Source organism: Leopardus geoffroyi, chromosome B4 (assembly GCF_018350155.1).
Source record: "Leopardus geoffroyi isolate Oge1 chromosome B4, O.geoffroyi_Oge1_pat1.0, whole genome shotgun sequence".
NCBI lineage: Eukaryota > Metazoa > Chordata > Mammalia > Carnivora > Felidae > Leopardus > Leopardus geoffroyi.
In genome coordinates this window covers 130,559,815-130,573,030 of record NC_059341.1, presented here as the reverse complement: position 1 = coordinate 130,573,030, position 13,216 = coordinate 130,559,815, and the positions used below count along the sequence as shown (strand labels likewise).

The 13,216-nt window shown below is 43.7% G+C and overlaps 1 protein-coding gene across 41 annotated transcripts in view; it reads left to right on the top strand.

Moving 5' to 3' along the window:
* RBFOX2 (RNA binding fox-1 homolog 2) overlaps positions 1–13,216 on the top strand; it is a 287,044-nt gene that overhangs the window by 267,515 nt on the left and 6,313 nt on the right. For 22 of the 41 annotated variants that reach the window (XM_045466982.1, XM_045466980.1, XM_045466979.1 and 19 more), the window contains 4 exons: positions 2,888–2,927; positions 8,089–8,120; positions 11,682–11,770; positions 12,202–12,274. In XM_045466982.1, coding sequence (XP_045322938.1) covers positions 2,888–2,927; positions 8,089–8,120; positions 11,682–11,770; positions 12,202–12,274 — 234 coding nt within the window. Of the gene's footprint in view, positions 1–2,887; positions 2,928–5,906; positions 5,950–8,088; positions 8,121–11,681; positions 11,771–12,201; positions 12,275–13,216 lie in introns of those variants that run through there. The other 19 variants (XM_045466985.1, XM_045466984.1, XM_045466973.1 and 16 more) reach the window with 4 other exon arrangements.

Sequence of the window (13,216 nt, the reverse complement as noted above, 5' to 3'; positions counted from 1 at the left end):
AAACCTAGCGGCAGGGGGGCCTGTTCATTGCTCCTTAGTTAAAACACAAAGGGAAAGAGCCTTCTCTGTAGGTCCTTTTCTGACAGCAGAATTGGCGTAGAGGTCTACGAACTCAGCATTCGTTCATAGACCGAATGGACGTGCCATTAGTGGTCCTCCATTGCACAGAATTCAGGCATTTTTATTAGACACGTGTGCATGTTGGAATGGACAGGCTCCAAGAGGCGCTGGAAGGAAGTGCTTTAGAAATAAACTTTTGTTTGCAGCTTATAGATGCTTAAATCCCATGCATCCCATCATCTCCATCCTCTGCCATCACTTGCTTTTAATTTTATTCTTTCTTCTCTCAACTTGAGCTTTGACCTTCAACCTCTGACGTCTCTTTAAAGAAGTGAATAAAGATGCAGTATAATTTCATCGAGAGGTACTCAAGTCAGACATAAAAACAGACGTTTTGGAAGTTCTACACACCAGGAAAATTGTTCACGAAGCGTCTTCCATTTCAGTCCAGGAGAGTTTACTGTCACGTTTGCAAAGAGATGCCACTTGCCAGAAACATGGGACTTCTTTATTTTATAACATTCCCGAGTTTACTTTATGAAACGGTTGGATTTGTTTTAGTCACTGTAGCTCATTTCACTATATTGGCCAAACCTGAGAACAACCCATTCGCTCCCTACTCTGTGTCAGGATTACGTTCGCTCAAAGATATTTTTATCTTTATGTCTAATCATACCAATCTCTGTGCATTACATTGAACACTGATTTCCCATGTTTTCTTTTTTATTAACTAAACCACCGGTTTACATGGAAGATGGCAAGGAATAAGTCCAGTATTTTATGGGGAATGGCCTAAAGTTGCTTTTCAGCTTAGTAAACTAATTTTCATCCTTAATCATTGTGTTCTAGCCTCCTTACGGCATTTGATACAGGGAATATTAGAATTCTTCTAGAATTTAGGTAAATATTCCCAGTGAGTGACGTAACTTAGGGTAAACTGTATTCCTGCTTTTAATGCCACCACTGTTCTGTATCGAAGAGATGTTTGTAATCTTTGCCTGGATCCCCTACTGAAATAGTTGAAGGTTAATTAATCAGCACTTGGCCTCAGTGCTTTCCATTCTGTCAGCCTTCTCGTTACGAGCAAATGTCTTTTCTAATAAAATGCAGTTGAGAGGCAGATTACTTTCTAATATCTAACTTTAACTGCAGTTGGAGACGATGAAACCGGACAGGGCTTAGCTAAGTGAGCGTCACAGAGGAATTTAATTTGCCTGTTTTGTAATACAAATGCACAGCACATTTGGGGCATTGCAAAGTGTGACCGTACTGTCCTGTAAACCCAACAAAATGTCATTGTAATAAGTAGAATTCAGAAACTTTCCAGCCACCTGCAAAAAAAAAAAAAAAAGTTATTTCACATTCAAGTTAAAAATATGATTTAAAGACCTCACTTACTAGTTTATTACAACAGAGAAGGTAGTGCTGAAAATTTCCAGCTTGTTTAGTTGAATAAACAATAAACAGATCTTCTCATTTAGAATATCCAAATCTTGATTTAACACATGCGAAGAAGAAAGTCTTATCTTTTGTCTCTACTTCTGTTCCATGTCTTTTGGTCCCAAAGTAATGTTTTGGGGAAAGTCTATATGCACAAAAATACCTCAAAAGGTTTGAAATCTACGATGATCATAGTTTAGTGTTGCCCAGGACTTTAAAAACAGAAAACAAAAAAACCCGCAAATTCATGTATTTTGTTTGATAAAAATTCATTTTTCTGAACAGGAAAATAAACCCTTCTAATTCCTAATCAGCTACTGTTCTCCATTTTATCCTTTTAAATAAAAGAGGATGATCCTTGGTCATGCCCAAAACGTCAGTTATCAGTTAATTTTTCAGAGTTCCATGAATATTCTTAACGGTCAAAAAGCCCCTAAAATCTTGCAGTTACTCCTTCCCACTCTGGATTATATTGTTACTATCTGGGATCCCCACTGCACCTTTTCAATTCTCAGACCTTGGACCAATCACCTTAACCTTTAGCTCATTATCTCTGCTTGTGAAAGCAATGCATTGTGGGTATTTTTGGTTGTGTTTTTTTTTTAATTACATTTCTCTGTTTACTTTGGTCAGAATTGATTGACTTGTTTTTCTGAGGTGTTGCATTGGTTCTTAAAATGCTGAATAATAATACTTTGCATGCTCGTGTGATCAGCCAAATCTTACTGCATGTCTAATGTGCAGGGTAAAAAGCAGGTGATGTATGGATATCAGGAAAAACGTACATCCTTCTAGGAAACAAAACAAAACGCTAAACCTAATTTTGGGACATACTCTGCGTACAGGTCCTGCCCTAATGGGATCCTTTCGGTTCAGTTTTCTTATGTTAGACCCCCTTTCCCCGTACCTCTCCCCCCCTCCCCAACACACGCACACACGCACACACGCATATACACACACACACACACACACACACATTTTGAAATTCTTTAAAGAAAATTTCCTCCTAGGGCAAGCTTTAAAAAAAAACAACAACAACAACTCCAGGTATGAGAAGTTGATGTTTCTAATCCAGCAGAGTTCTGATAGTTCTGTCAGGCCCTCTGGGAATGCTTTCATCGTTTTAACCCTCCTTTAATTACCAAGCGTTCAGGTGTGCATTCGAGTGGCGCGCTCCCTTCCCGCCTCGCATGTCCTGGAGCTGTACGACGTGCGCGTGCCCGTGCACGGTCCTCTCGCTGACTCGCTGCGGCCCCCCAGCCCCGGTTACGTATTCATACATCACCTGCCTGTGTAGAGCGCATGTGCATGCTGCCGTCCTCAATAACCGGAATGTGTTTCTGTTCTTTTGTTTTTTTGTTTTTGTTTTTGTGTGGATTTTCTGCAGTGTGGTTTACCAGGACGGATTTTACGGTGCTGACCTCTATGTAAGTACACACACCGGGGCCTTCTCGACCCCATTCCCTGACAAGCCAGCCTTTTTTTTTCTGTTTCTTTGGTTTGGTTTGGTTTTTTTGTTTTTGTTTTTGTTTTTTCTTTGTTTTGTTTTGGTTTTTTTTTTTTTTTACATATAATTTATTTGATTTTTATTTTCTTTTTCCTTGTGGATATATATATATATATATTTATATATTTAAGAATGCAAGCATGCTTCTCTGCCACTGCGCTTGCCCCTGGGTGCAAAAACTAAGCCTTTGGGTTTCCTGATCATTGCTAGAGTCAGTCTACTGGACATATTCTTTTCCCTTCCCTATACCCACAGATGTTCTGTGATTTATTTGCGAGATGATCAGCAGGTTTAAAGTCTTTTAATACCGTCGTGTCATGTGCATACATAAATAACAGGATAGTTATATTAGCTTAAACCAACTCTCTCTCTTTTCTGCTTTTCTTCTCATTTCACATCCCTCTTTAGATCATTGGAGCTTTGATTTATGTAGACGGCAGTAAGCTTTCTGAACTATGTGTTTTCCTATTTTCCGTACTTTGAGAGAGCATTATCCTGTGAGAGGGAGGTAAGGAGCTGATGCCAGTGGAAAGTGGGTGATAATGAGAGGCAACCAAACACTCCGTGCTTACAGCCTTTCGCTATCAGAAGGTCCACAGCTACTGGGTCTCTTTCCTTAAGAGCCATCTAGAGGGAAATGAGTGGCATAATTGGCAACCTAGACTCTTCTTAGAAACATTCTGCTACCATCCAGGACTTGTTGATTGTACCAGCAATGTTAACATCATCGTTATTATTATCCATTATTGAAACTGTCTTGTTATAGCTAAAGTTCCACGATTGGCTTGTCACATACTATTTAAAATGTGGACAAGGTGATCTAACTGACAAAGAGTCAAAAGTTTGGAGTTTTGAGGTTTTTTATTAGGACCTCTCCAAATGATCTGTTTCTGAATGCAAGCTTAGTCTAACCACCCAGGTCGTTAAGAAACAATTTCTTAAGAAAAACTTGTCAGGATGAAATTATTCCTTGGGCATCGGTTAGAATTGTCCGGAAGTGCTTTCTCCACCCTTACCTCCCCGAATCCATAAGGGTACCTTTGTAGCGAACTTTTTGCCACAGATTTCTGCCAGAGACTCTCTGGCAACCAGAAAACTTCAGTGCACTTTCAGAATGTCCTTAGAGACTCTGTGGTGCAGGAAGTGAGGAGGTAACTGGACACACCTGTCCTATGTAGAGTAGACCTTCAAAGTTTGCCTTAGTTTAACAGATACTTGAAGGAATCTGAGCCACGATTTGGTCCAACCCTCTCACTTCGTAGATCTGTTTCTTAAAGAGATGGTGACTTACCCAGATTACACCAGTTATTTATATAGCCCAGCACAAAACTCAACCAATCCATATTTCGTTATCAGTGCTTTAATTAAAATCCACGTCTTCCCTCAGCTGGTTTTCCAGAAGGAACGAAAGATGCCTTTTTTTTCCTGTGCTCACAGTGAAACGTGAGGGTTGGGGAAATATTCCTACTTTTATACCAGATGACACTTTTCTAAATATACATATTTACATACGTTCTTCGCATGTACATTCTCCCATATACATTAGAATCCATGTTCTCATGAAAGTCATCTTTACGTTATTTAAATTGCTTTCCTGAAATCTGGTCTGTTAGAGCACGCTTTTGCACTGGAGTTATTTTCTTAAGGCAACGTTTTTGTTTTTGTTTTTTTCCTCTGATACCTTTTTTATTTGGGGATTTTTAAAGTATGGCTTATTTCTACCTTAGTAAGATTGCCTACTTCCCCCTTGTTTGAGTGAACCAACCAAATATTTGTTTATAATTCTCTCCTATCTTTAGGTCACAGCATATGATTTTATTGAGAGAGAGATGACTTTTCCGTACTTCTGTTGAGAAAATAAAAATACCTTTGACATTTTTGTTTTAATCTACTAACCGGATCACCTTATGAAACTAAACGAGTAATTCAGCGACCTTGCTGAAATACGTGTTTGGCCAGTAGTGTCTTATTAATGAAAGGAATTAATCACAATGTTACTGTCATTTCTTAGCTCCTATCTTAAAGCAGTCACTTGGAGGAAAAAAGGTGGTCCCTAGTGCTGAAATATTTTCCGACCGCACTAATGAAAAACAAGAATGCATTATGAGGTAACTGTTGAGTGAAGTCTGATACAACTGTAGCTTTGAAAACTTTAGATTCCCTCTTCCATGTGTGAGGGAGCGAGGGATGCTTTTTCTAAAACACACACACACACACACACACACACACACACACACACACACCCATGTTTTACCTAGAGTTTTCCTGTTTCTCTCTGTACATTTCCACCCCCCCTCCCCCACTGCGGGAATCTATCCCTATACACTGCGTTGTTTCCTCAGAGATACACGTTAGCAATAGGAAGACAGGAGAGTTAATCCAGTACAAGTGCACTGACCCAGAGCTTGAAGAAACATCACGAGGGAAGAGTGCAAGCTGCTGGCTTTAAGTTAGACTAATTTAGGCTATTCATTCAGAGAGATTTTTGTTGTAATCTCTTTCCCCTGTTCTGTTGTTAGTCCGTAACCCCTGCTAGCCATTGGCTTCCTTTCTGTTTCTTTGGTGCCACGTTCCTCTCCAGAGAACCCATCTAGCAACTGTGGCTGCAGTTTGTAGAAAGCCCCCCCACCCCCGCCCCGCCCCGAGAAGACCTGAGCTTAGCAGACGGATCGTGCGTCCTCCCCGCCCCTCTTTTTCTTGACCAGTAGAAAAGGCATAGCTCACCCTGATTCACGTTTTAAAGGGATGACCAAACTGCTCCTGATTCTTATCCTGTGAAAAGCATGCTTGCATCCAAAGGAAAGAAAAGGCTGGTGGGCCCCTTAGCGGGCTTTTTTGTATGATTGTTTTCCTTCCACAGCTGTGTTTTTTGAACTGCTCTTCCTGTGTTCTGTTATAGAATAGTCTTACAGGAACCAATCATTAGCGCTAAAATACCTCAGGTAGGAGTGCCAGTGTGACCTGCCAATCAATCAGATTGTGGATTGCAGTGAAAAAATTGAATTATACTAACCATTCCAGCTCCACGTTAGAGATGGGAACAGAGGCTTTTTTGGACAACCGAGACTTGTGAGCGTGTGATCTAAGCCCTGCTATACCTCAGCAGCGCACAGTCAAGTCCCATACGTGACGGCACCGCCTCCAAAATTAAGTGCTCCTGCCCCGTCGCCTCCGTCCACACCAGGCGTGTGCTCGGCACTGTCCCATCACTGCCACCTCTTTTAGTTTGCCAATCGCATTTGTCCATGGCGTTTAAGCTGGTCTTTTATACTTGGAGATCTTAGCAGTTGAGGACATTTTCCACTGTGAAGGAAACGAGAGAAGGGAGGAAGTTGAGTCTGTCCACGCAGGACTCCTAAGTCCCCGATTGGGCCCCGGGGTGAGGCCACAATCGTAATTGGACCGTGCTGTTCGCCCCACTTCAGGTTGCCTAAAAATCTAGACCTGTTGGGGCCGTAAAACTGAAACGCGTATTCCCCTCGCCCTCTTTCCTTTCACCTTAAAACAAGGTCAGTGAGTTCATTTGGATAACCATTCAGCGTTACGTCTGCTGATAGCTGGATGCTGGGGAAAGAGAACCCCAGGCCGCCTGTCACACTCCTTATGTGGCCTCCCTGCCGGGTTTGGGAAATGAACCAACTTGGGGGCATGTGAAATGGTGGTGTGCTTGAGAGGTTTGATTTGTTAAAGATCATCTCTCGTCTACCATTGAAGTGATAAGTGCAAGTTAAGAAGCTGATCATAACCATTTCTTCCCTTAACCCCAATTTTAAAGTAATTATAAAATAAAATTTAAGTACGTGTCTTTAAAACTTTTTCGCATCTACTTTCCAAAGTAGATACAGATCTCTGTCAAAAACAGCAACAGTCTTATCATTATTGTAAGTTTTTAGTACTCATGTCTGTGTTAATACTTAATCAGAGGTGCCCTATTGCCACAGAAGGGTAGCCCTCCTCCCCCCCACCCCCCGGGACCCATCTAGACAGTGTTTCTCAGCTGGAGCCGGGAGGAGGCAAGGGAAGGGAGGAGTTAGAATTGTGTAGGGACAAATGAAGCGATCCCCAGAGGCACAGCAGGTCAACCCAAAGTCAACCCAAGCTCGTGGGGATAGGTCTCTGCTCCCTGTAGCGATTTTAAGCATCACATCTGCCTTTCTCTCCACCCACCCCCACCGCCCTTGCTCAGTAAATCTGTACATCACGTGCAGGGACCAAAGCTTTCATTTTGTCTGCTGGTCTTAAAACACACACTCTTCTCCTCAGTGTCACATAATGTCACTGTCTTCCAGGTAGAAAGAAGGTGTCTTGACATCACATGCTCACCAAAGTCCTGTTTTCATGTAAATCTAAAACAAAACCAAAATAAAATTCACGGCTAGGTTAAAATCAAGAGAAGGGGAATGTCTGCCAGTATGAGATCCTCCTAATAGACAATGCAGATACGGAGGGCAGGATCTGTAGAGCCCTTCCGTTTTGTTCTGGTTAAAACAGAACTGTGCAGGAGCGTCCTGTGGTCAGTGTGGCAACATTATAAAGTTAATTAAATGCTAAAACTGATTCAGAGTGGAGTAGAGAATCCCTAGCAGGTGATGGTGAACCCTGGAGAGCTGAGACATGAACATCAAAAGGATCTTCAAGGTAACCGCATTGTCCTGGGAAAGAGCTGGAAGTTGAAGGCAGGGATGTCTTACGGATATGTGGAAAGCTAGAACATTCAGCACAGGCGCTATGGCAGAAGAACTCTGGGTCAGAGTGGATGGGTGCTGACGGAGGGCCGGAGAGTGCTGTGGGTCAGGACTGGACCATGCGGTCAGGGTCAGGAAGGGTGAATAGGGGAGCGATGTAGCTAGCGTCGGGCCACCCCTATTGGGAACATTCTGGAGTCCTTCGTAATGAATTATAAAGGAGCGAGAAAGTGAGCCTTTTAACGGGGCATGTGTATGTTTGCATCAGGCTCAGCCCATGCCAAATGTATCCAGCTCTCAGGGTTCCAAAAAGCAGTCCATGTGTGCCCTCCTACATTAGGGTGTGCTGTGGCCATGCTAATCCCCATTTTTTGTTTTATTTCAAATCACACACAGATAGAGTCTGCAAACTGCTTCAGATCCAACAGGTCTGATTGTGTGTAAATACATATGTCCTTTTTAATTTTTATTAATGGTTGCTTCAGTTTTGCATCAGTGCATGGTTAAAAGCAATACACATCAGCTATTTCATGACTTCATATCTCCAAATGAATTATTTCTCCTTTTTTTTTTTTTGTTTGTTTGTTTGTGCAGTCAGCTGAAGACATGTTAGCATCCCCACTCTAAACCTCTCAGTGGAGTCTCTGTTCCCTTCTCTGACATAACAGATGGGTTACTGCTTGTTATAATTATTAACATCGTGGTGTGGGCCAGGGCTAGGGCGGGCGACCTTGACTATTTCTTTGGGCTGGGGAGGGCCCGTCGTTAGGGTCTGGAATGTTAACTCAAGTGGTGACTGACTGTTTCCGTAATAGCCGGTTGTTGTGGCTGCACGCTCTAGTACCTGAGGCTGTGTACTTCACCGAGCTTGTGGTAGAGCCTAGGGCAAACCGCTGTCCCAAGAGAATGCTGGGATAGATAGAGTTAGCCAATACGAGTCTGAACGTGGTGATTTTGCTGGTTGTTTTAGCTCCAGATGTTGGCATGCTTAGTTTTTAATGTGATTAATAAATGTGGCGCCATATCCCTCCCCGCCTCCCCCCCCCACCCCCACGCCTGAACCCTGTCTCCTACCCCCTTCCCCGCCCTTGTTCTTTCTGAAAAACTCAAGAAACAGTAATGAAAACCTTGGTGTTTCAAACTGCACTTTGTTCTCATGTTCTGCAAAAGACCTCAGACTTGCCGGTAGAAGCAAAAGCCGAGAAAACGATTTCTCAGCCCGGAAGCTCTGTGCACTCCGAAATCGGAGTAGGGATAGAGACAGCCGAAGAGTCTCTGTCTTACAGTTTTTGATGTATTTTGTTTAAAGCAGCAGCCGAAGTGCTTTGGGGTATGACTACACCCAAGAGAAGTAAATCCATGACAATTCAACTTAACTTTTCTAATTTTGGGGTAGTCACTGATGAATTACCAAATTAGCTTGTATCTTTCCGTCCTAAACATAGTCCCCCTTTTAAAGGGCCTCTCTGTAGCACCATTATAAAGTAATCAGGAGAGTCGTCGTGTTGAAATATTACCAACTTAAAAAAAAAACAAACATTCACGTAGTTTTTCTTCATGCTGATATTCTCCTCAAGCTTTTTCTTATCAGTAAAACATTTGTATTCCTGTTCTGGTTTTCCTGAATTTAAATAACAAAGAGCCTCATCAAATTTCAAACTTCAAAGTCCGAGTTGAGTTAGAATAGAAGGAAACTACTGCACATAGATTCTCTCCCATTTCCTTCTGGTTTGGAAGGAATCTCCTTTCCCCCAGTCTGATCTCTTGAGGTTCTGATGGCTTTTTGCAGGTTGAGGAACACGAGAGGGAGTGGTCCTATCAGTAACTAAATTCAGAACCTCCTTTTCCAGAATCCCAGAATTAGCATGCTAACCGCTCAAAGTGATGATTTGATAGAATCCCCAGTATTTTCGACTTTACAGAGACTTTCAGAGAGTCAGGTCAGTACTGAGCCTCAGAATCCCTTAATGGGAATGTGTATTCTGCCCTATGGCATAGAACTTCAGTTTTTAAGTGTTTTACTCAGGTGAACACAAATTGGGCTTTAACTGCTTTGATTACGTTGGTGTTTTAAATTTTTAAAGATTATTTTGGTGTCTTTTGGAATACTAAAGGCACAGACCACCTAATGGCTGTTTACCACGCTATCATTGCTTACAAAGTTTTCCTAAAGACGGCCCTGGTGTAGACCTCACTCTAGCAAACTTTAATTCTAAACCAATGGAACCATCTGTAGTTATAATGAAAAATTGAGCCTTTCAGGTTCATTTAAAGCTTAAAATTTCAGCTATAATGATTGGCTTGTTGCTTTGGTTAACACATGCTTTTACTGCTCTTTAGAAGTTTAAAAAAGGACCTACCTAGCTAGCCATAGATACAATCAGGTAAAGAGACCCTTTATAGCTTGTGTATGTATAGATAGGTCTAGTTTTAGTTACAGATACAGCGTGGATGTGTACAGTTTTGCCCAAATCAGTCTGTTCCCATAGACCTGGCTGGATTTCAGAGTGAACGTGTTGATCTCAGGTAGCCCCCGAGGGTGCTTCCCGCCTTGTTTCTATCCATTACCATGTCATTGCCAGTGTTTGGTAATATGAATTAGAATCTTCTTACTTATACGTGGAAGAAATTTGTAATGGAGAAAGAAACATTTGCTTTCCTGAGTGATTCACTTGAAGAACAAAGAGAAATAATACCTAACTACTGTAATCCAGTCAGAGGGATACTTTGAACGTACGCTGGAAGCTACTGCCGATGACGTCAAGAGTATAAACGTTCCTCCGGAATGCAGAGCGTTCACGTAGAGAAAGCGTACATGAAATGGTGTCATAGCGTGTACCAGTTGAACATAGTTATATCTGAGAGGGAGAAATAGTCGTAAGAATTTACACCTGAATTAGGTGTGGGTGAAATAGACGAAGTCTAAAAGAGGAAAAAAAGTAGGGCTTGCCACTTTTTATAATAGCACTTATTGTGATTTTCTTTGAAACGCTTCATGGGAGAGTACATGTGGTTCACCCTGACAGCGGAAACCTTTGGGGTGTTTGTTCCCCTAAACTGAAGGGAAGTAACAATAGGATGGGAGAGTTTGGAAGCCTCTAGGACCCAGGGGATAGTGGAACCACTGGAAGAAGGACTCCAGAGTGCGCAGTGAGACTGGGTGTTAAGTAAGGGCCTCTGAATCTGTCAGGAGAGGAAAATAAATGCAGGCAAATGCTCAGGCCATGGAGGGAGGCCCAACTCATCTAGCTGAATCCCACTGCAAGGCCCTCAGCCATTCGTAATCTGATTTGCCCCAGTCCTAAATGCAGCTCGGGACCGGCAGACTTTTTCTGCGAAGGGCCAAGGGCTAAACGTTTTCGGCTTCGGAGGCCGTACGGTGCCGTCACGCCTGCTTTCAGAAACAGGTGGCAGGCTGCATCGGCTCACAGCCCGAAGGTTCCAGCCCCTGATCTGCACTGGTTTTTCCTATTAAACGTTGCCTCTCGACAAAAAGCCTAGTCCTGATGGAGCATGGCACCAGAGAGGACCTTTCTGTTACATCCTGTAGTCTCTTAGCAATAAATCAGCCTGAGAACCTGAAGTTAACACATACACATTTACATTCCCCATCAGTCAGATAGCGTTCTCCCACCTTCCTGCAAATATTTGCCCTGTTGAAAGTTCAGCAAAGACCATGAAGTAAGACAGGTCTGAGATCATGTCTTCGTTGCTTACATCGGAGAACGGGTCCCACTGAGGTAGTTTACTCTTGTAATTGTCCTAAATTGGAAAGCAGATCCCTGCGTTGGGTGGAGCTTAATTTTGTGCCAGGGGAAGGATAACATGCAGACTGATGCAGTTTGAAACATTTCTCCTCCCACGTGTGTGTCCGTGTTTGCGTCTGTCCCTGTGTCATTGTGCGTGTACGTCTGCGTGTGGGTGGGTGTGTGTTGGTCCGGCCGTCGGGGGAGAGGTATCTGTAAAGTCAGTTCTCTTCTCTCCTGTAGGGCGGATACGCAGCCTACAGATATGCACAGCCAGCTACCGCGACCGCGGCCACAGCCGCTGCCGCCGCCGCCGCAGCTTACAGCGACGGGTAAGCGGGCGGGGAGCCTGGGGCGGGGGGGGGGGAGGGGGGGGTGCCCAGGTGCCGCCCCGCCTTCCTCCTGTCACCATTTCCAGATCGCCACTCGGGCCACCCTGGGCTCCGGATGCCTGCAGACCCCCTTGGGCCTTGTGCTCCGCCCCCCTCCCGCTTATTCCGGTCTCTCTTTGGCTTTGACCCCAGGCTCCCTCTCTCCCTCTTCCTCATCCCCACCTCCTTGCTTTTCCATTTGATGGAAGTCCTTCAGAAGTTTCCAGAGGTACTGCATTTGGGAGTAGAAGCGGACAGGTTTCCGTTCTGCCCGTTCCCTAATAATGTTGAGGACCGAGTTACTCGCTAGTCTTGATTAGCACAGTAAGCGCTCTCATTCTTTTAGATCATGGCCTTTTCTTGCTCTCCCTGATTGTCTTTCTTCTCTCCAGTTACGGCCGGGTATACACAGCCGACCCCTACCACGCCCTGGCCCCTGCCGCTAGCTATGGAGTTGGCGCTGTGGTGAGTATTACTATATGTACCGTATTTTTTTCTAACCACTTTACACCTTTTAACTTTTACCTGCAGTTTGCAAAAGCTCTAGAAGGGTAATAAACTCAGCCCTTCTTCCATTGCCAAAGTGTTGAAGCCACAGAAGACTAGCTGGAAATTCGTATCACCTTCATCTGTGTGTTGTAGCGTGAGCCCCTTGACCTGGTTACCGGCAGCAGAAAGGCATGAGTAGTGACAGTCTGCCCTGGGTGATGGCATCGTTTGGGAGAGAAAGAAGGGAACAGGTTGATGCTTTATATTGGCTCAGATGTTGGATACATACACCTGTAGCTTGGTTTAACTGATAGGTCTTAGCAGAGATGTCGGGGGAGAGACTCTCCAGCTTTCACAGTAAGCTTCTCAAAACCTGTGCATTAGTTTCAGATGCAGATATCAAAGGATGTCCCTGCCATTTCTGAACCTTCTGGCAGAAAGCACTAGAAATCACCAAATGAATGCCTTACAAAGGTCTTTTCTATCCGTAACATTCATAGCAAAATACGATGTTTTCCTGGAAGCGTATAAAAGATCCATAGACCTCAATTTAGAATAATCCTCCCCCAACCAAACTCGAACCCTCACTGTGGTATTTTTGTGGTGGCCTGGATACCTCCAGGCCCAGTGATAGTGACTCACCGGCCGCAGCAGGGACACCCCGTGTCACAGCGACATCTCCTAACACTGTGTGCCATCCAGAGTACAGCCAGGCAGCGGCCTGGCGGTCACGGACGACAGTGTGTGATGGGGAGGCAGAGTGATAAATGAAATTTAAGACTGGGAGGAATATGAGAGAGCCCATCATTTCTCACACTAAATTTCTAATGATAGATTTGTGGGAGGAAGTAACAGGGTCCTGAGGGGAATGTAGGTGTAGACAGACAAGATAAAGCCAGTGATAGAAGTTGCTGAGAT